We start from the raw sequence: 24,355 nt of genomic DNA on the forward strand, positions 1-24,355 counted from the left end.
GCAGTGAAATTGCAGGGGAATGATCTATACACTAAAACTGCTTTATTTAGCTAAAGTAATTTAGGTGACTATAGTGTTCCTTTAATATCATACCAAACAAAAAAAGATTTTCCTTTAAAAGAAGATAAAACTGACAAAGAAATTAAAAACAAAACACTGAACAGTACAAATGTCCTGATCAGACTAATCACAGAATAAAATTTGTGATCCACACTAAAATGGTTAAATAAAGATTTGTTGTTTTTTTTTAGATTGCCTCAGTACTTCTTCTTTCACTGTGAGACACTTTGTATCACGAATCTCCTTCCACTGGAGTGTAATAGAGCTAGTGATAAAGCCAATCTTCCATAACATTTGGTTTGTTACATGTTACAAATACAGGATGTTTCATGCCATCCTGAGGGACTATAAAACCCACAATGTCCAGGTTGGCATGAAAAGTCCTAAGGTTTCTAAAGGGTTAAAACCAACAACTCACGCCTTCTATTTTAAGCCCTGTTGTACACCCAGACTTTGATATACAATGTGTCGATTTTCTTTTTGTTCTCCACTTTTGTGGCTTTGAAACATCTTACACTTCATAGGCCTTAAATGAAAAGTTTCGGTTTTCCTTTAGGTAACCCTACCTACCAAGAAAGCCAAGCAGACACACCATGTAGAACTGTCACCAAATATTTTTCTCTACTGCCAGATTTTTAGAATTCTGCAAAAGATGCCATCTCTCCTATCTGGAAAGCCATGACAAATATTGTGACACTCTTTTTAAAGATTCACCTTTTAACATATTTAAGGTATTATAGGGATGTTATCCCTGTTACCATTTGTTATCACTATCATGTAATTAAAAAAGAACATATCTATAATAACAATTCAGAAATGTTTATTTGTGGTCATCTTTAAAGTATTTTTATTTCTCAACAGGAAAATACTTTGAAATCAGTGGCAACTCTTCTTTAGGTTCCCCAGGACAGGTCTCCAGATGAGATATAGGAACAGGGAAGTCAATAACAAAGTGATGATGTTTCCCTGAAGTTTGGTGAGCAATGGTTGGTTCTTGTAGAACACCATCATCATCAACATAGGTAATCTGAATGGAACCTTTAGACTTTTTAATATAAGTTTTCTTGTCTGTATGTTCTTCAGATGAGCTGCCTTGTTTTTCAGATGAAGTATGATTATGGCCTTGCCCATGATGATGGGGATGATGATGCCCATGAGGATGTGGATGTGGATGATCGTGATGATGGTCATGGTGATGTCGGTGATGATCATGATGAGGATGTCGGTTATGGTGATGATGTGGCCTGCAGTTATCTTCATGATGTTTTTGTGAGACACATTCCTTACAACTGGGTTTATGACCTTTGCCTTGCTTCTCATTTGGCTCCTTGTGTTGTTCTGGTACCTGATGAACTTCAGGTTTAGGGTCTATGCTCTGTTGTTTGCACTTATGATGTCCATGATGATGGTCATCGTCCACATCATCCTTTAAAGTAGACATTAGATAATCAGTATTGCTTGCCATATGGGTTTATCTACTAATACACGGTAGTCTGTTTTGTCTCTCAGCTGCAATAACTAATTTCTCACTATTTGAAACACATTTTGCTAGAAACTGTTGTGCATAGGAGACTGAACCTAATGCCCTTAAAGTCTTAACTATTTCACATCTATAAAAAACCTCTTTACCAATGTAAATCAAAGGTAATCTGGCATTGTGTCTGAATTTTTAGCAGTGTGTATGGTAGACCGTATATATATTTATAACTTTTCATTGCAAGATGCTTTATTCAAATAATAAACCTGATAGTTAATGCTCTGGGTTATTTTACCTTAGGTTCATATATTTCACAGGACACACTAGAACCTTCACTTTGCACAGGATGTTCCCATATGCTACCAGTGCAGTACCCAACATCCTGTAGGAGATAAGAAAGCAGTCACCATTTTCAAAATACATAAACAATTACACTATCAGTGCTGACTTTCCAATGATGTGCCAGTACAGTCATATAACAAAACAGTCTCTAGAGAGATTTGTCATCTAATTTCTCTTAAAGGGATTCCATAGTCAACATATAAAAGCAAGAAAGACAGGTCCCCCAGCCTTCTTTCTTGCTTTTATATGAACTTATCATAAAAAAAAAAAAAAAAAATCCAAGTAAGTTTTAATAATAAAGCTTACCTCCGTTCCAGCGCCGAGCTCCCCGCTAGGCCACGCCCCCTTTTTCGTCATCGCGATGTGGTGTGCATGCGCGGTTTCGCGCTGCACCAATCGCATTCTTCATAGAGCGGCATTGAATGCCGCCCTATGAAGAAACTCAGCGCTCAACCGCGCATGTGCACGGAATGCCCGTTCGCGAGCTGAGCTGTCTGACTGACAGCTCAGCTCACTTTCTATACCCGCCCCCCTCCTCAGCCAAACTGTGTTTGCCTATAAACACTATATATAGAGATCTCTCTATATATAGTGTTTCTATGCAAACACACAAGTAGTAAAAAATTAGACATACACACACTCTTTCTCCATCCATATCCATCCATCCCCATCATCCATATCCATCCATCCCCATCATCCATATCCATCCCCATCATCCATCCCCATCATCCACCCATCCCCATCATCCATATCCATCCCCAACATCCATTCCCATCATCCATATCCATCCCCATCATCCATTCCCATCATCCATCCATTTCCATCATCCATTCCCATCATCCATATCCATCCCCATCATCTATCCATCCCCATAATCCATATCCATCCATCCCCATCATCCATCCATTCCCATCATCCATATCATCCCCACCATCCATATCCATCCATCCCCATCATCCATCCATTCCCATCATCCATCCCCATCATCCATATCCATCCCAATCATACATATCCATCCATCCCCATCATCCATCCATCCCCATCATCCATCCATCCCCATCATCCATATCCATCCCCATCATCCATCCATTCCTATCATCCCCATCATCCATCCCCATCATCCATCCCCATCATCCATCCATTCCCATTATCCATCCATCCCCATCATCCATATCCATCCAATCCCATCATCCAAATCCATCCACTCCCATCATCCAAATCATCCACTCCCATCATCCATATCATCCATCCACTCCCATCATCCTCATCCATCCCCATCATCCATATCCATCCATCCATCCCCATCATCCATCCACTCCCATCATCCATATCCATCCATCCATCCACTCCCATCATCCATCCAATCCCATCATCCAAATCCATCCACTCCCATCATCCAAATCATCCACTCCCATCATCCATATCATCCATCCACTCCCATCATCCTCATCCATCCATCCCCATCATCCATATACATCCCCATCATCCATATCATCCATCCACTCCCATCATCCATATCCATCCACAAATCCATCCAATCCCATCATCCATCCACTCCCATCATCCACATCCATCCACTCCCATCATCCATATCATCCGCTCCCATCATCCACATCCATCCACTCCCATCATCCAAATCCATCCCCAAATCAATCCAATCCCATCATCCATCCACTCCCATCATCCAAATTCATCCACTCCCATCATCCATCCACTCCCATCATCCAAATCCATCCCCAAATCAATCCAATCCCATCATCCATCCACTTCCATCATCCAAATTCATCCACTCCCATCATCCTTCCACTCCCATCATCCAAATCCATTCCCAAATCCATCTACTCCCATCATCCATATCATCCATCCACTCCCATCATCCATCCTCACCCACTCACCCTCAGTCACCCACCCACACTCACTAAATAAATTTACTTACTGTTTGAATCCTCTCCTCCTCCGTCTTCAGCCTTTTCAGACCTGTCTTCTTAAGCCACTCCCACGCAGTGCTGACAGCCTCAGTACACAAGGCGTGTGCACAGTGCTTTGTGTGCTGATAGCATGTCTGAAGTATTCACCCATGCGTGAATACGTCAGACGTGAGGCCTTTTTAGGGCCTCTGAACTCGGAAGTCCCTCTGGTGGCCGTCTGATTGACTGCAACAAGAGGTGTTCCAAGCTTCCAATGTAAACACTGCATTTTCTATGAAAATACAGTGCTTACAAGAAAAAGGCTGGAGGGAGCTGTAGCACTCACCTGAACAACCTCATTAAGCTGAAGTTGTTCAGGTGACTATAGTGTCCCTTTAATATCTTCTTTATTTTCGATTGTTTTAAAAAGTTTTTAGCAAATTCCATCACATCCATTCTAGATCACACACAGCCAGGGCATACAATGCAAATACATTTCTCCACTACTCTCCATATGCTGGCTGCCAGGTGCTAAAGACAGAGCTTTTAACAATGTTTGACAGGCAGGTGAAATGTAGGTAAGTTGAACACTTGCTGTTGCAGGCTAAAGAGTTGTTAATTTCCAAATTTAATTTAATTTTTCACACCCCACAAATATGTATTTGTTAAATATAAGGGATACATAAAACATAATAATACAAATCCTAAAAAGTGACAGTTCCCCTTTATAATGCACCATAGAACATTAACCCAGCCCCAGTGGCATACTGAGGGGGAATCTGCCCCGGGTGCCACCAGGTACGGGGTGCCATGACTCTGGTCGGGGGGCTGTGTAAGCTGTACGGCCGCACAGTGCCCCATGATAGTTAGGGTGCCAGGTGGCCGGAACAGCTTACACACGCAAAGACCAGCTGAACTGGCCACAGGTGAGGTAGGTGGGGTGGAGCTAAGCAAAATCAGGGGTGGAGTCAGACCAGCAGCGGGGGCAGGGCTTAATATGGCCCTTACCCGCTGCTGTTACTGCAGCACATGAAGGTGCAGCAAGAAGGAATCCCTGCTTCTCCACCTAACAGGCCTCCAGGGAAGGACTTCAGGGAATCCACTCCTCCTCCAGCTCCTGTCTGTAAGTAAGAGTGTGTGTGTGTGTGTGTGTCTGTTTGTGTGTGTGTAAAACTGTCTGCCTGTAACTGTGTGTGTGTATATGTAATTGTCTGCTTGTAACTGTGTGTATTTGTGTGTGTGACTGTCTGCCTGGAACTGTGTGTGTGTGACTGCCTGTGACAGTGTGTACCTGCCTGTAACTGTGTGTGACTCTGTGTTGTTGCCTGTAACTGTGTGTGTGTGTGGGTGACTCTTCATGTTACTGTGTGTGTGAGTGACTGTATATGTGACTGTCTGCCTGTAACTGTGTGTGTAACTGGCTGTCTATAACTGTGTGTGTGACTGTCTGCATGTGACTATGTGTGTGTGACTGTCTGCCTGTGACTGTTTGATGTTGCCTATAACTATGTGTGTGACTGTCTGTGACTGTGTGCGTGTGACTGTCTGCTGCTGCCTTTCTGCATGCGACTGTGTGCATGTGACTGTCTGCCTGTAACTGTTTGATGTTGCCTGTACCCGTGTGTGACTATCTGTCTGTGACTGTGTGCGTGTGACTGTCTGCTGCTGCCTTTAACTGTGTGTGTGTGTGACTGTCTGCATGCGACTGTGTGCATGTGACTGTCTGCCTGTAACTGTTTGATGTTGCCTGTAACCGTGTGTGTGACTATCTGTCTGTGACTGTGTGCGTGTAACTGTCTGCTGCTGCCTTTAACTGTGTGTGTGACTGTCTGCATGCAACTGTGTGCATGTGACTGTCTGCCTGCAACTGTGTGTGACTGTCTGCCTGTAACTGTGTGTTACTGTCTGCCAAGCACAGGATCCGCCCCTGCCCAGCCCTACTTGTAGGAGAAACATCGTGGAGTCAGTCTTTGCAAAGAAAATTAGAACAATGTAATGAGTTTAATGAATTCTATAAACTCACTCCACAGCTATGCTTTAGTAACTGGTAGCTTTTATAAGTGTAGCACTGTATCAGCAAGAAACTGGTAAAATGTATTTACAATGGGTTATTCATTAAAGCTGGATTTATTGAGAACTGACAAGGAAATTTAAAAGTTTTGGCCTAAAATATAAAGAATAGCAGCATTAAAGAACTCCAGTTTGGCTACATAATGTATACCTACCATATGCAATTGCCATGTATTTTAAGTCTAATGAGCGATCGCACAAACCTGACTAAATAACATCAAGTTATGGGGTGTATACCTGGTACAACTGCACCCCTGCACTCATGATATTGTATGAATGAGAAACAGACACAGATACCAACTAGGACAATTCTATACTTACTGCATCCTTATCCGGAAGGAAATTGCAGTTTGAGAGGACAACATCATCTTGAGTTTTCAAACAGTCTGTTTCCTTTATTGTAAAGGATAGAAAATGTGATGGACCAAACACCCACTGTAAGAAAAACAATAGGTAAGGCACAGTCTGTTCAAGAAAAGTGGACAATTAACAATCCAAGACCTCTTATAAATAATTCTAATAGTTACAGGTTGGTCATTAGCTTACATCACTGACCATTTGCATACAATTACCGTAACTCAAACTCAGAAAGTCACTGAAATATCACACTCAGCACTACTCATTGTGGTCACAATTTGCGGCCTTACCTGCATTCTCACTCTTTCCACGTGGAGTATCTTGAAATAATTGGTATTGTTGCTTGCCTTGTTGTATTTTTCTACCAGTCTCTCGGCCTTAGCAATGATCTCAGGGGTGATATCTCTTATAATGGTGGGGCAGTCAGGACACATCCCAACTATTACTCTGGAAGGAACTGTCAGATCGATATTGGGTTATTTATACGACGGCACTGTTTATACGCAAAGTAACTAAATTAAAAGCAGATAACGTTAAAAACGCAGATACAAACTGCTCAACCTAACTTTCCTGCTGCTGCAGATTCACACAGAAAACATGGAGCAATCTCAGCATCAGGCGAGTTAGGTTAAGCAACAAAACCAACATGGCTGCTTAGCCAGATATTTAAGTGAATTAAAAAAAAAGAAAATCAGCATACATTGTTTTTGAGATGTGATTAAGGTATATTGTATAAATTATTATTTAGCTAAGACATTTTGTTTGTGGGGATAACTATTTAAAGCAGCTACGTCAACAACAAAAAAATACATTTCATCTGATCTGCTTCTATATGTATGTCATTTATTTTTATTTATTTTTTTTGTTTTGTTTTAATAAAATTCACAAGTAAAAGTAAATACTCCTTTTCCATATCTGTAACAGTCAATATGACCAAGCCTGACAATGGGTGGAGCTTAAGCGAGGTTCTGCTCCTGGTGCCAGTCAAATTTACCCATAATCCATCAGTAAAATTAATCTTACAGAACAGCAAATGAAAACGCCTAACCATACTTTGCTGTATTGGATTATCTCCACTTGTCCTGATAGAATCAAGGAGGATTCTCCCTTACAGTTTTAGTGACCACTGCCTAGTGTACTGCATGGGCAAAATAAAGGCCACCAAATCATCTCCCAAAAACATAATCCCAAGGTCTTTTAAGAGATTTAATCTTGAATCGTTTCTAACTGATATCCCATGGCACAGATCCTGACTGTGCAATTGAACTCTTTTAGTTCAAGCCCTTGCAAGTTTGGAATTTGTATGCCCCATTGCACAAAGTGCAAGTAAAAAGTGGACATCTGCCTTGGGTTACAGCTGACCACATTCAAGTGTACCAGTTTACAGATTAATTGTAGTCAACGTTATACTGGCTCCATGAACAATCACTTTGCCTACAGACAATGGACAATAAAAAAATACATGCACAATACAAACAAAAATGGCAAAGATCAATGAAAATGTAAACAATAATCTATCATACCCCCAAAAAATTTGGAAAATCACAAGTAACATACAAACCCCACAATCCAAACCCAACCATCAACTTTCAAAGTGGATAAACAAACTCTGCAAGACCCCATATAGAGAAATTACGTTTTAGACTTGTGCCTGTTAGTGTAATTAATATACACCTTAATAATCAGAAAATTAAAAAACAGTGTTGACCTGATCAAATCCCAGCAGGTTTGTTGAATGCTCATGTGCCAGCAATTGCTAAATCTGCTGCAACCCTAATCAATTACTCCTTGGTGTCTGGATATATAGAGTAGTCTAACCACTGATCAACCAGGCTTTCATCCAAATCACTCAACTATAACTGCCCTCTAAATAGTTTGCAACATTATCCAAACTGACATGGAACAAGGAGGCCTAACTGGAGCTATTTGTCAAGGCCTTTGACACAGTAGATCATGGCATTCTATTTTATTGGCAAAAACTTAAAAAACTCAGGGATTGGTGCTCATCCACTAACTTGGTTTCTGACAGTGCCTCGCTCCCTCTCCAAGTCATGTGTGGTTTTCCCCAAGTCTCCATTATCGGCCCTTACTATTTACATTATTCATAAATGATCTACCTAACATTTGCAAAGCCTCAACTGTGCACATGTATGCATACAACACCATAATCTACACTAGCAAACCAAATCTACCACAGCTTGAAACAGTCCTCCTAGACCAGTTCACAGAGGTAGAAAAGTGGATTACAAAAAACAAACTTTTCCTAAACACTGACAGAACTGTCACAACGATCTTTGGAACAGTACCTAAATTAGATCAGAACAAAATCAAACATTTGTATTCCAAACACTGTAGTATTCCTTTAACCCCTTAAGGACCAAACTTCTGGAATAAAAGGGAATCATGACATGTCACACATGTCATGTGTCCTTAAGGGGTTATAGGATAAAATCATACTCTCATCTATGTTATTTTGACCGAAATATTGCAGATTTCTTGCCAGCTCATCACAGCACACTGTTTGTAAAATAATGATAAATATATGTTCTACTTCTTTCATTCTCTTCTTCCCTTAGGAGTACCTGGACTGAGGGTGCAGTTGTACTGGATCAACTTCAGTATCCTCCATGGCCTGGATATGAATATGACGGCTTTGCACCGGCCAAATATCTATGAATAAAGATTAAGACATTGTAGTTGAATTAAATTGTCTCCCACTAAGTTTCTTGTATTCTTCCCTTCATTGATGCTAGAATCTCTAGAAGTCCATTCGGATTAATTACGTGTCTAATATTGGTGCTAGCAATAAGTCCCATAGGAAGCAGTTTGCACTGAGTAACAGATTGTTAATAAAATTATCATGAATCATAAATATATATATATATATATATATATAAAAACAAATATATACAAAACTCATAATTAGTGAAAATCTTCAACAGCCACAATCTTTGTTAAATAGTATTATTTCAGATTGTATAAATCAGTGTTAGAAATTGGAAAACTGTTTATTGCAAGATATTTAAAAATATATCCAATGAGTTACCAATCAGGTACAATAAATGGGGCTTTGACAATGTTCCAGGAGCTATTCACCTATTCTTGTTAACCTATGGAGCAGAGTTGGATTACTCAAAAACGGCACAGGTGGGCACCTAGGGCTTGGGTTAACACAGTTTTGGCCTGCAACTACAGCTCTGTATGTGTGGGGTCCACCTCTGAGCTGGTAGGAAGATCAGCAAATCTCCCAGCGCTGTACTACGCCCACCAGCGTCTCCAGAGGAAGAGAATACCAGGGCAGCTCATTACTTCTGGAGTGAGAAGGAAGCTGCACTGGAGGGAAGGGAGAGACCTACACAGCAGATCACTGCCCCACTGGACCAAAGGAGAGCCACCCTCTTCCAGCACAATGGTAGGCAAAGAGGAAGGTGGCTAAAACAGAGCTCAGTCTGTGTGTGCGCGCGCCAGTCCTTGTATGTATATGGCAGTGTGCGTGTGGCAGTATGTATCTATGTGGAAGCGTATATCTTAGTGTGGCATTTTATTGTATATCTGTTTGCATATATGTGTGGCAGTGTATCTTAATCCTGCTCTGCTCTGGAGTGTACGCTAGTGGTTCCCATCCCATTCTTAATGGTACATCAGTCGTCCATGCTTTGTCAGTATCTCCATCTGAACAGAATTTATAAATGCCTAAATACTAGGCCGTATGTGTGCATTGAGACACAGGGTTGGAAATCCCTGGTCTTTATATTTATTAACATAACATGGCTACATGGGTTAACACAGCTGAGAAAATAGTTCAACCACCACTCCAGTGATTTGAGGTGGTCATGGGGGTAGAAGTGAGTATGTGCAGTATTTCTGCTTGAAACACTGCACATCCAGAGTTATTTCTAATTGTCTGCTGGGGGATAGTTGCACCCCACAACGTGTGACAATAGTAGCCCAGTTATGGGCAGTCTACTGTCAATCCTGTGCATAAAATACAAATGTTGTCAACATGCACTGCACGCTGACAACAGACGTGATAATCTTCTGCAAGAGGAAGATTGCAATTCCTTCGATCTTTCCTACCCACATTGCCCTCAGTGATTTTCTTTTTTTAAATGATCTCTCTATCTCCACTCCCACCCTCCCTGTCCCAGAGCACCCGCATGTTCTCTGAGTCGGTGAAAGGTACCTCTACAAGTAGCCTGTGACTGGTCCGCTAGTGGACTTTGTGACATCGGAGAGGTTGCAGAAGTCAGCGCAGACATTATAATCTTCTCCTTGCAGACAGAGCACCTGCAAGAGGAAGATTGCAATCCTTACCCTCCTTCCTACCCACATTGCACTTCCACATGCCTCCCTCCATTGCTTTCAGCAATTTTATTTTTTTAAGTAGGCCCTCCCTCTCCTCACCATCACCTTCCCTCCCCCCGCGGGCACAGGAGGGAGAGGGATGGTGACTGGCGAAAGGGACCAGTCACAGGCTTTTCTATGTGATGGTTGTGAATTGAGACAGATTCCCGGTGCTTGATTCCAGTTAAGAAATACTATTTTTTTGGGGCGGGACTACTTCATAGTGCCCAGTAAAGCATTTTAAACGCAAAGGAACCCACTCCACAAGATTTGAAGAAACCCTTTAAAAATGTCAAATTAAAAGAACACAAATGGTAGAAGAGCCTAGCAGTGCTGAGAGAACGACATTTTAACTCTAATCACTATATTTAAAGCCTTAAGCCACGATAGATGAACTTGAAAAAAGTCAGCTATGTTTTTTTTGTTTTTTTTAGAGCAGTATCTGAGTGTTACAAATACAGACATAGATGTTATGCTGATACAGAAGGTGAAATTATATTCTACTAAGGGTTCAGTCTACCAAAGTCTTGCTGGATGTATTTGATCAAAAGGGCAGCAAAAATACAGTCTAACTAATCCATATATTTGACCATAGGCATGTGTAGTACAGAAGTGAATAGGTTGTATTGCTACAATGATATGATATACTAGTGCCTGCATTCAGTGAATATAGAGCTGTTACTACGAGTTAACCAAAGCAACCAGCATGTGCCGTCTTTGTGGTTCTTGAGTATCTTCATTTGTTATGTTGTTATATTGTAATAACATATAATTGCTATTTATTAACATAATTACCCAATAATGTATACTAGACACAAAGGGACACCAGACAAGATTTATATTATTTTTAATCTTAGTATATTTTTGTCATACCCATGAATTCTTGATACTATTTTTGTTTGTTGATTCAAAACAGTCACTAAAGGCAAAAGTTGAAAACATATGCATGTATATATGATATTAAGTATGTTACACAGTGTATATCAGGGGTTCTCAACACAGTCCTCAAGGACCCCTAACCAGTCCAGGATTTAGGGATCACCTGGGTGTGTCTAAGGTGTTTAGAAAAAAAAAATACCTTAGAGTCTTAGAGTTGTTTTTTCTTTTTCTAAACACCTTAGACACACCCAGGTAATCCCTAAATCCTGGACTGGGAAGGGGTCCTTGAGGACTGGGTTGAGAACCCCTGGTGTATATCGTCACAGTACTTACAGTGTTATGGAATGAGACGTCATCGGTGCAGTTCTTCCATGATACCCCACTTAGAACAGAGCATTTTGTCTCCAAGACATCTACAGTAAGAAAGTAGGTAGAACCACCTCCTGGCTTCTGAGACTGCAATCGGAATATAGATAAGGGAAATTAATTATAACATGAAAGGAATAAATAATACTAATCATTGATTCATAGAACACATGTTTAACCCCTTAGAGGACAGACGTAATTGTCAAAGTTCGGAACCACAACAAGTTCGGAACCACAACAAAACCTAGAATTTGAGAAATGTGTTGTTCCACTGTAATTTAAGGGTAGTCTCTTTAATTGCCCTCGTAGAAATTATATATTGATTTTTAAAGGACAGAAATGGCTTTCTTTTAATATCTATACGTATGCATAACAAATAGATATGTGTGATTAAAATTACAATTTTTTAACATTTTTCCTTGTAGTAATTTTTACATATCAAGTGCAACTAAATAAAAAACAACTCAAAATATATAATTTAAATAGAAAAATATTTAACCCTGCTCAAACCAAATTGATAGGATGTACTGATATATCCTAAGATCTGGAAGATGTTAAACTATTTAAGTAACTTTTCCACTGCTCTCACTTTATGCAAAAGTTTAGACCCAAAACTATAATATAAAAATAATCACACACACAAGCCCTCTTGGGTGATAGAAGAGAGTTCCATAACAAAACAGGACAGTAGTTGATTTGCATATCTTTGTAATATGAAAATTAAGTTTAGTGCTCTCTGCATGTCCTAGTACCAAGACCGGACTGAACAAAAATTCGGCCCAGGCATTTAATATGAAGTTGTACTTGCATTGTGTGTACTTGCATTAAATGCCCCTAGTGTTTGTCAGTTTCCGCCAAATGTAAAAGTTTCACGAGTCCGGAACCAAAAGAAACAAACAGATCACAACAGAAAGAATTGCAATACCGGTCCTTAGAGTGACCCGGCTATGCAAAATAGAGAGTAATCAGAATAAACGCCGAGGTCAGAGGAGAACAGAGGTACGGGACAACGATAGAACAAGTCGAGGTCAAGGATCAAAGAGATCAGGATAAATGAGAGATAAAGCCAAAGATGGTAACGAGCAATCAAACCGAGTCAACGTGCTATTGGGCTATCAAAAGACCACAACAGGGCAACAAGGCACGGGCGAGGTAAGCTTATATATGCATAAGCTAATTCTGATTGGTTAATCTCCATTTAGAATTAACTACAATATGTGGAAGGTATTTGACCTTCCTGCTTTTGACCCTGGACGTCATCATTCAGGTGCATATTTAAGGAATATTAAGGAATATTTAAGGAATACTGGCGGGGACTGCGGCAGCCGAAGCCACAGTGGAAGGCAAACGGGCAGGGAGCCTGACAAAAACTTGTCTATTTCAATCAGATGGTTGATGTAGTGCAGAGCACTGCCATACCTACCATGGTTGCAGGGGTCGCAGCTGCAACCCGAGGGGATGGGGGAGAGAGAGAGGGTATGGGATACAAGGAGGGAAGGGGGGAGAGAGAGAGGGTATGGGACACAGGGAGGGGAGGGGAGGGGGAAGATATGGAGGGTATCGGACACCTGGAGGGTAGGGTGGAGAGAGGTAGAAATGGGACACATTGAGTGAAGGAAGGAGAGAGGGAACAATGGGACACATGGAGGGGAGAGAGGGAATGTATGGGACACAGCAAGGGGATGGGGAGAGAGGGCCAAATGGGACACATGGAGGGGAGGGGGGGGGGTGAGAGGGAGGTTATGGGACACAGGGAGGGGAGAAGTAGAAATGGGACACATGGAGGGGCTGGGAGCAGTGGTGTATCCTGGTTTTGTGCTGCCCTAGGCAGGAGGACAAAACCCAGGCACTCCCCCACCCCCCTTCCTCACCCAACCCTTCCCCCCGCCCCTCCTTCTAAATACACACACACATTCACTGACAGATACGCATACACTAGCTAACAAAAACACACACTCACTAACAGACACACAACCCACTCACAGGCAAACACACTCACACTTACAGATACAAACACATTCACTAACAGACACACACACTAACAGGCAAACACACACACACTCTGACACACACATACACTAACAGACACACTCACTCACTAGCAGACACACACACTCACTAGCAGACACACACACGCACTAGCAGACACACACACTCACTAACAGACACACACCCTCACACTAACAGGCAAACACACACACAGTCAGAGACACACACGGACATACACTAACAGACACACACACACTAACAGACACACACACTAACAGACACACTCACTCAATAGCAGACACACACACACTCACTAACAGACACACTCACTCACTAGCAGAAACACACACACACACACACACACACTCACTAACAGACACACACACAGTCAGAGACACACACAGTCAGACACACACACACACACTCACTAACAGACACACACACTCACACAGTCAGAGACACACACACTGTCACTAACAGACACACACACTCACACTAACAGGCAAACACACACACAGTCAGAGGCACACACAGTCAGACACACACACACACACACACACACTCACTAACAGACACACACACTCACACAGTCAGAGACACACACCCAGTCACTAACAAACACACACACTCACACTAACAGGCAAACACACACACAGTCAGAGGCACACACAGTCACTAACAGACACACACACTCACACAGTCAGAGACACACACACAGTCACTAACAGACACACACACTCACTCACACTAACAGGCCAATACACACACATTTAGAGGCACACACAGTCAGACACACACACACACACACACACTCACTAACACTCACTAACAGACACACTCACTAACAGACACACACACTCACACAGTCAGAGACACACACACAGTCACTAACAGACACACACACTCACACTTACAGGAAAACACACACACACAGTCAGAGGCACACACAGTCACACACACACACACACACACACACACACACACACACACACACACACTCACTAACAGACACACACACTCACACAGTCAGAGACACACACACAGTCACTAACAGACACACACACTCACACTAACAGGCAAACACACACACAGTCAGAGGCACTCACAGTCAGACACACACTCACACACACACACACTCACTAACAGACACACACAATCACACAGTCAGAGACACACACACTCACTAACAGACACACACACTCACACAGTCAGAGACACACACACAGTCACTAACAGACACACACTCACACTAACAGGCAAACACACACACACAGTCAGAGGCACACACAGTCAGACACACACACACTAACACATTTTTTTTAAATTTAACCTCCCCCCAGCCTCTTTGGGAATGCTGGGAGGGGGGTCTCTTTCTCCCTGGTGGTCCAGTGGCTGCTGGGCAGGTGGCACTGGCTGCTGGGCTGATTTCTGGCGGGTGGCTGGCGAGAGAGAGCTCCCGCTGAGCTGTCTGCTCAGCTCCTTCGCGCGCCGCAGAGTGAGGCTGGGAGCCGGAATATGATGTCATATTCCGGCTCCCAGCCTCACTCTGCGGCGCGCAAGGGAGCTGAGCAGACAGCTCAGAGGAAGTGCTCCCTCGCCAGCCACCCGCCAATGCCGCCCGCCTGACCGGCATGTCTGTTAGCCGCGAGGCTAACAAGGCATTTGCCCTGGGCATTTGGGGGCGGCGTTTTTTGCCGCCCCCTGAAAAATGCCGCCCAAGGCAAATGCCTTGTTTGCCTCGTGACTAATACGCCCCTGGCTGGGAGGGAAGAGGGTATGAGAAACATGGAGGGGCTAAGGGGAGAGGAAATGGGACACATTGAGGGGCTATGGGGCAGAGGGAATGAGTCACATGGAGGGGCCTAGGCCCGGGAATGAGACAACAAGGGGGGCGGTGGGACACATGGAAGGGGGGCCCCAGGGCAATTTTTGTACTGGGGCCCAGTGGATTCTAGTCACGCCTCTGGTGCAGAGTTTTGCCACGCATGCACACTAGCCTCCCAAATGCATTGGATTGGCTGAGATCATCAAGATTGATGATCTCTGCCAAGGAGGTGAGGTGATCACAGAGAGAGCAGCACATAAGTAAACTATATATATATAGTAATGCTATAGTGTTCATGCTGAGACTGAATCTAGCTGAGTTGCAAGCCCAAGAACCTGCATTGTTTTAAACGACGAGGCAAGCTTATCATAAGATGCTTGTGTGGTGTACAACTCCAAGCTTAGTCAGTGGAGAGTGGAAGACTGAGTAATACTGTAAATAAAAATGGGAATTTAGTGTAGACAACTGATATGTATATTGTGTGGGGGGGAATTACAGAGTGCCCGGTAATGTGAAGGGTGTACTGGGATATTATAGAGCCCTTAATAATGTGCAGTGTAAATTGGAGTCTGCAAAAAAGGTTTTGAGAGAGACTGGTGGAAAGGGAAGATTAGAGTAAACTAAACTGGAAATAGAGACTGGTGAAAAGAAAGATGATTAACAACAGAATAGAATTAAAGGGAAGGAGATGAAACAGGGACAATTAAGATGACATTCTTCAATTACACACACACACACACAAACACCATCACCCCCCTCACTATCACCCCCCCATATCACCCTCAGCATTACCCCTCACTATCACCCCCCACCACCCTCAGCATCACCCCCCCCTCACTATCACCCCCCCTCACCACCCTCAGCATCATCCCCCCCACTATCACCCCCGCACCACCCTCAGCATCACCCCCCCTCACTATTACCCCCCTCACCACCCTCAGCATCACCCCCCTCACTATCACCCCCTCACTATTACCCCCATCACCACCCTCAGCATCACCCCCCACTATCATCCCCTCACCATCCTCAGCATCACCCCCCCACTATCACCCCCTCACCACCCTCAGCATCACACCCCCTCACAATTACCCCCTCACCACCCTCAGCATCACACCCCCTCACTATTACCCCCCTCACCACCCTCAGCATCACCCCACTCACTGTCACCCCCCCTCACCACCCTCAGCATCACCCCCTCACTATCACCCCCCCACCACCCTCAGCATTACCCCCCTCACCACCCTCAACATTACCCCCCTCACCACCCTCAGCATCACAACCCTCAGCATCACCCCCCTCACCACCCTCAGCATCACCCTCCCCCTATCACCCCCTCACCACCCCCAGCATCACCCCTCTCAGCCTCACCCCCCTCACCATCACCCCCCTCACCACCCGCAGATTAACCCCCCTTCACCATCCCCAGCATCACCCCCTCACTATTACCCCATCACCACCCTCAGCATCATCCCCCCTCACTATCGCCCCCTCTCACACCCTCACCATCACCCCCCCTCACCACCCTTAGCATCACCCCCTCACTATCACCCCCCTCACCACCCTCAGCATCACCACCCTCAGCTTTACCCCCTCACTATTACCCCCCTCACTATTACCACCCTCACACCCTCAGCATCACCCCCTTCACTATCACCCTCTCACACCCTCAGCATTACCCCCCTCCCTCAGCATCACCCCCTCACTATTACCTCCCCTCACCACCCTCAGCATCACCCCCCTCACTATTACCCTCTTACCACCCTCAGCATCACCCCCCCACCACCCTCAACATTACCCCCCTCACCATCACCCCCTTTCTCAGCATCACCCCCTCACTATCACCCCCCTGACCACCCTCAGCATTACCCCCTCCATCAGCATCACCACCCTCAGCATTACCCCCCTCCCTCAGCATCACCACCCTCAGCAGCATTACCCCCTCCGTCACCATCACCCCCTCACCATCACTCGCCTCTCCCCCTCACCATCACCCGCCTCTCCCTCTCACCATCACCCCCCTCTCCCTCTCACCATCACCCCCCTCTCACCATCACCTCCCTCTCCCTCTCCCATCACCATCCTCCCTCTGACCATCACAGAACACACTTCAAGCAGCTACCCCATACACATAGGGTACCAGACAAAAAGGCAAACATGCTCACAGAGACATACATTCACACACACACAAGGATACTCTCTGTCAGACACACTCTCAGGCACATACACAGGTAAACTGTGCATCAATGTGTATATGTGACAGTGTGCATGTATTGCAACTCTATTTTTTTCACTTTTTTGTTAGTGGGGCCTCATGTTTGAGTTTCGCCTAAGGCCTCATAAAGTCTAGAGCCGCCTCTGCTGAAGGAGCCTCAGAAGAAAAAGAAGACTGTGTCAAATGAAGGAGAAGAAAATGAGATTGGAGCACTTTATTCTGCACAGCACATCATAAGGCTTTGGTACCTGGGCCTGGCACGGAAGCTTTGGACCTTCTCATCTCCCCAGGTAAAAAAAAAATATCAGTGTTAATGTGTTCACTTTAATTTACTGAGTGTCAGGAAACACAGAGGGCCGCTGGGTAGGGGTGCCGCTGATTGGCTAGAGGGTCAGCTGGCACTCCAAGCCAATCAGTAGCTCCCCATTCATGAAAACATAAAAATGTTTATGAATTGGGAACTAGCGATTGGCTTAGAGCGTCAGCTGACCATTCTAGCCAATCAGCTGCACCAATGCCTGATGTCAATCTGCACTTCCTGACACTCCGTTTAAGAAGTTGACTACCACTGAGCGACCTGGAGATCTGGAGCTGGAGGAAGCCTTTGGGGGTAAACCATTTGAGAGTGGTTTCACCCCCTTAAAGGAAAGAGAGCGCCCATTTAGTTGTTATGTTTAGTATAGTTTAATTTAGTTGTTATGGTGACCAGAATGTTCCTTTAATTTGATTAAAGGAACACTATAGTGTCAGGAATACAAACATATATTCCTGACATCATAGTTGTAAACAAGCTATTCACCCTGGCTTTATGTGAAAATGACTATGCTCCTTCCCTTTCATGACACTGTCAAAAAGGGGCCAAGCATGGATGTCATAAAGCGCTGCGGAATTTGACGGCGCTCTATAAATATAATAGGGGACGGGGCCAGGCGGCCATGCCAGCAGGCTGTAGGTCACTATGAATATAATAAACAATATTGTGAGAGCACAATGGTGGTACATAAACCAGATGTGGATAATAAAACATGCAATATTACCATGTATCTGTATGACCTAAAAATATAAAACACAAGCCATAGTATAGCCTGTATGTAAAGATAAAATCAATGGAGAAGAAAATATCCCACTCACATATTTCTGAGCCTTTATAAGTGGCTCAGACTATAGGCGTCTTTGTAGGAGACCAAATGGCTGGAATTGTGATGAAAGGTTCAATGCAAATCTTCCACTTTCCTCCTGGACGTATTTCTCATAAATACCAGACAGGGATGTAGATGCAAAAACAAAATCCTTTATTTATACAACACAGCTTAAAATCTGGATCTCCAGTAAAGAATATTGCACAACGCGTTTCGACCAAGGGTCTTTATCAAAGTGCTAAGTTACAGATAATTTACAGAGATTAAATATCTAAAAAAGGCGCCTTTTCAGACTTCGTTTTACTACTTCCGGTTTCCGGTTGCGTCATTTCTCCTCCGAGTACTTCCGGGTCAGCGGTCATTTTTCTGTCTCAGTCGGATGACGAACTTCCGGTTTAACAAAGGATTTTTTCTTGTGCGCTTCGCATGTGCGCTTCGAAAAAGTCCAAATACAAGTATCTAAGACTAATCATAGACATCGAACTTTATGTGCAAAGGTACAAATTAATTAATAAAAATAATTAAAAATATGCTACATAAGAATACATTAGTTTAACATAATAACTCCACAGATATAGAGAAAGGGAAAAAGAGAAAATGTATTATTAGATGAGTTAATAAAAGACATAAAGGAAATTATTTTAAAAGGTATAAAATAATTATAAAAAGTATATGATAAAAATTACTTAAAATACATTTAGGGGAATATGAAAAATCACAAGAAAGAGGTGATTGCAAAGTCTACGTTTAAACCTTCTGGAATCAAAGTGTTGAGGTTAAACATCCACCTCATTTCTGCTCTACTTAAAATATTATCCTTACATCCTCCTCTCCAGTGTACTTTAATCTTTTCTATACCTAAAAATGAAAGGCCTTCTGGACTGCCTCCATGATGTTCTAAAAAATGTTTGGAGACACTGTGATTCAGAAACTTCTTTTTAATGTTATTAATATGTTCACCTATTCTAATCTTTAATTTCCTGGTGGTTTTCCCAACATACTGATACCCACAAGGACAGGTTAAAAGGTATATGACGTTAGTTGTATTGCACGTTATTAATGTATGGATTTTATATTCTTCCTCCAAGTTCCCCCTAGATGTAAACTTTTTAATACTTCTACTTTAACTTTTCCTTAGCCTACATCCTGTGCAGTCATTACAGTAATAAAAACCTTTTTGGCTGTCTAAGAAATTTATTTCACTTTTATTTTTATCTAAAAAACTTTTAGTTAAAATTTGCTTAAAATTCTTAGCCCCCCTAAAAATAAATTTAGGCTGCTCACTTACAAAAGGTAAAATCTCCAGGTCTTCTTTTAAAACATGCCAATGTTTTTTTAAAATCTTACAAACTGACTTATTATTGGTACTAAAATTCAAAATAAGGGGAATAGATTCATTCTTTTTCTCTTCTTGATTTTTATTCTTATATTGTAAATATTTTTATTGTATATTGTATTGTAGGTCACTATGGCTCCCAAAGAATCTTACTATTTTGCAATAAATACTTGCTTTTCCCGGCGAGTAAGACACTGGAAACATATCGCAAAAGCTCCTGAAGTGTCCCGGTGCGGCCGGAGAAACGTAAGACGGGTGATTCCAGGTCCCGGAGAGAGACTCAGAGACTAGGCGGAGGCCTACAGGGGAGGGGAGTGGGGCAGACGGCGGCTGCTTCGCTTACCACCCGGCCAATACTTATCGGCAACGTACCAGACGTCCTCCCGGTCCTGTTCCCCCCCCTCTGGACCGGTGGGGGACATCCCGGTCCCCACTGAGGAGATTGCCGCATTACCTAACTGGAGCTGAAACACCTGGGCATACCAACCCCTTCCTCAAGATGGCCGCGAGACCGCATGGCGCTGGAACATGTCCGCGAGGAACCACAAGCCACACATGACCGGCTGCATACAAGCATCCAGAAGCAGGAGACCCTGGGGCCACAGTCACCGCTATCTCAGCACCATCACTTGGCATCACCTCACAATGCACCCTTGCGGAGGAGCCTTCCCAGGCCAAGAGCTAACTGGGGTAGAAGAACCCCACACCACCCACACCCTTGAAGTGCATAACAGCGGAGGCGCCACAGCCCACAGCACCGCGGCACACAAGGACAGTTGCCTTGAACTCACACAGAGTTCAGGGAAGTGGAGCAGAGGTGAAAGCTACGTGGCAGGCGAAGTGATAAAGGTGCTCCTGTGCTCTACCACAACCGTCTGTCTATGTCTATACTATACCAGATGTTTATTTTAAGCTTAAGTATCAGTGATTTATCACGCTGAAGCAACTCAGTGTATGTATGTATATGTGTGTATATGTGTATATATGTGTATATATGTGTGTGTGTGTGTATATATATATATATATATATATATATATATATATATATATATATGGCCCTGGGCCATTGTAGGGTTCTGTGGTGAAGGGAAGGGGACAGGAGACTCTCGGCTCTTACCTACACCAGTAGCCCCGGCCAATACCAAATAGTGCTGGGGCTCACAAGTAGAGCCTGCCTGACATGGCAGAGGTGTAAAGCTGGGACCCTGCACAGTACTACTGGACCACCAGGGAATGTAGTGTCCCCACTCCCTGGCCACAAGTAAGGGGTAGGGAGGAGGGGATCTCAAATAAAGAGAAAATAAAAAAAAGATAAAAAACATAAAAACAGCTCATCTTTCACCCCAGAGCATAGCCCATATCCCACACAAATGCACACATACATACACTGCATTCACTAAACACACAGCATTACTTGCACACACTACATCTACTATACAGACACTGCATCCCTTACACACACCGTGTCCACTGTACACACACACACACACTACATCCACTATACACACGCACTGAATCTCTTACACATACACTGCATCCACTATACACACGCACTGAATTTCTTACACACACACTGCATCCACTATACACCTGCACTGAATCTCTTACATATCCCCCCCCCCCCCCCCCCACACCCCCATACACACAAACACACTGCATCCACTATACATACGCACTACATCTCTTACATACACAACTTCGGTGGCAAGCGCATTCTCACTTATAGACCTTTTTACATTACATACTTGTCACTTTGTGATATAAACCACAAATAATAAATTAATATTATTTATAAAATAATAATAATACAATACACTAACAACCCAATTTAATTCTGAAATCTGAATTGCAAATTTGAAACTTAGGTAGCCAAGCTGTGACTACCATTGGGTTGGGAAATTTTTAAAAACCTGCTATGGTTGCCTTAATTTTTCCATTTATATTTTGGTTCACTGCATTTGGGAGAATATCAGATACACTTCATATTATATATAGAAAGAAGGCTAAATAAACTTGGCTAGACTCAAGGTAGCAAAATAATACTAAAGCATCATGTGCAGACGGTGTTATATAGGACTGATCTATCCAGTGTACATGAGTAAATGCAATTAGGAGTTTATACATACCTACAATTGATCATTCATGTGGGCACTGGGGTATAGTTTTGAAATATATGCAACATCCAGCTAAAGGAACACTCCAAGCACCATAACCACTACAGTGTGGTTAAGCAGTAATGGTGCCAGGAGTCCCCTGGTAGCTTCTGCTACCTTAAAAAAGAGAGCCATAAGCTGTCTGTTTGATGTAAGCCCAGCAGCTGACGCTGTCAGCCAATGAGGTAGCCCAGCACTGCAGGGCTTAGCTAAGGACAGCTAACGGAACCTCCTAAACAAGAGCTTCTGGTTCTCTGGCTGATGTAGTGGAGTTTGTAAAAAGTCAAACCATTCTAAAATGGTTTCACGACTTACAGTGGGGCAAGAGATAAATTCACACACATCTGTTAATATAGGCAGTCACAAAATGTGTACTAACATACATACATATTTCTGTAACATATATTTACTATATACACAGAGCAGAGGCCAGTTCATCAAGAACACTACAGGTTGCATACCCAGTTTTTTCCATGATGAATATTAAAGGGAAACTGTCAATTCTCTGAAATGTACACCATTGAATAAAACATTGAAAATCACCTGTAGCTCGTATTGACCTTTATTTGCAAGAGATACTCAATTCTCTATAAAATTTATATTAAAGATTTAGGACATGAGTCAGTTCAGGCAAGGCAAAGCCAGAGCAAACATTGCAAGTAAAAAGGAAACATAGAAATCTTAATATATTTCACTTTAGGATTTCTCTATACTGACTGCCAGGTGCAAAAGACAGAACTTATAACATTGATTTACAGGGAGGTAAGATGGACGCACAGGTGTGCATAATAAGTAGGTTTGGAGTGCTATATTTCATTTTGCAAATTACACATATACATATTTGTTAAATATAGGGGTAAATAAACTGAATTACAAATTACTAATCTTAAACTTAATTACAAATTTCACTTGTGGACATCAATTTAGTCTTCAAATCTTCATAATGTAGCTGGTGACAAACTGACCTTTAACATTAAAATCACACCCTTGCTTTACATAAACAGGTGTCCCAACAGGTAGATCCCCAGATGTTTTAAAACTACAGGTTCCTTGATGTTTTGTCATTCTAAAGGTATTTTAAGAGCATGCAAAGCATCATTGGAGTTGTAGTTTTACATCTAGGGATCTACCTTTTGGGCAACCCTGCTTTACATGCTTTTAGGATGGCAAAGCATCATGGAAGTTGTAGTTTTCAAAACATCTGGAGATCTACCTTCGGTGAAGCATTACATACGAGGTTATTCACTAAAATTAGCATTTAAGGTGAATTCAAAGTTAATTTTAATTTAAGGTCATGCATTCTGCTCAGCTGCTCTGCCTTTAAATTTGCAATTCATTTGAAACCTCAGTTTAGTAAATGACCCTGATTGTAATCTAGAATGCAAAGAGACTCATATCTATTAACCTTTAAGTATCCATCTCCTTGTAATTACATATATTAAAAACAAATTAAGAACTTGCATAGACTATTTAATTCAAAATAATATTCATTGCATTTGTATTTCTGGGAGAATTAACAAATTGCCCAGTTTTTTCCATATCAGCTATTTTTCCCCTCAGTTTTTTTTTATTTGGACTTAATTCTTTATAATATGGTGTTTAGTAAATAACATAGTCATTCCTGGAAATAACATATTTACCTCTTGTCGATATGCTCTTACAACACGATATGGCTTTAACACATATCCTTCATCTCGAGCCTCGTTGATCAAGTCCAAAGCCAGTCCTGCTTGAGATTCTGTTGCGTTGCAGTCTAAAGCAATTGGCTTGGGACTGGGCAAGGGGGGGCTTCTAGCATTACATAAAGATATTAAAGCAAAAAAGATCAATGCACAAGCCTTCTGCATTGTGACGGACTGGCTTACTGCAGTCCTTTCATCGGCTCCATTTGGAACTAGT

At 42.7% G+C, this 24,355-nt stretch overlaps 1 protein-coding gene across 1 annotated transcript; it reads right to left on the reverse strand.

Annotated features, from left to right (window-relative positions):
- Positions 1–863: 863 nt before the first annotated feature.
- LOC134586854 (fetuin-B-like) lies at positions 864–24,355 on the reverse strand. The gene is made up of 7 exons (XM_063442733.1): positions 24,097–24,355; positions 11,770–11,892; positions 8,796–8,883; positions 6,504–6,670; positions 6,178–6,291; positions 1,833–1,919; positions 864–1,486 (listed from the first exon to the last, which is right to left on the reverse strand). The coding sequence occupies exons 1-7, from the start codon at positions 24,301–24,303 to the stop codon at positions 908–910; spliced, it is 1,365 nt and encodes a 454-aa protein (XP_063298803.1). The 5' UTR covers positions 24,304–24,355; the 3' UTR covers positions 864–907.

The sequence above is a fragment of the Pelobates fuscus genome, chromosome 2 (assembly GCF_036172605.1).
Source record: "Pelobates fuscus isolate aPelFus1 chromosome 2, aPelFus1.pri, whole genome shotgun sequence".
Classification (NCBI taxonomy): Eukaryota; Metazoa; Chordata; class Amphibia; order Anura; family Pelobatidae; genus Pelobates; species Pelobates fuscus.

What these genes read in the sequence shown, in the direction of transcription:
- LOC134586854 (XM_063442733.1), bottom strand. Translation starts at nt 24,303, where the DNA reads ATGCAGAAGGCTTGTGCATTGATCTTTTTTGCTTTAATATCTTTATGT. An exon ending in CAACTGCACCCTCAGTCCAG is followed by an intron (nt 6,671 to 8,795) that starts GTACTCCTAAGG and finishes TCGATCTGACAG; the next exon opens with TTCCTTCCAGAGTAATAGTT. An exon ending in GTGAAATATATGAACCTAAG is followed by an intron (nt 1,487 to 1,832) that starts GTAAAATAACCC and finishes TCTACTTTAAAG; the next exon opens with GATGATGTGGACGATGACCA.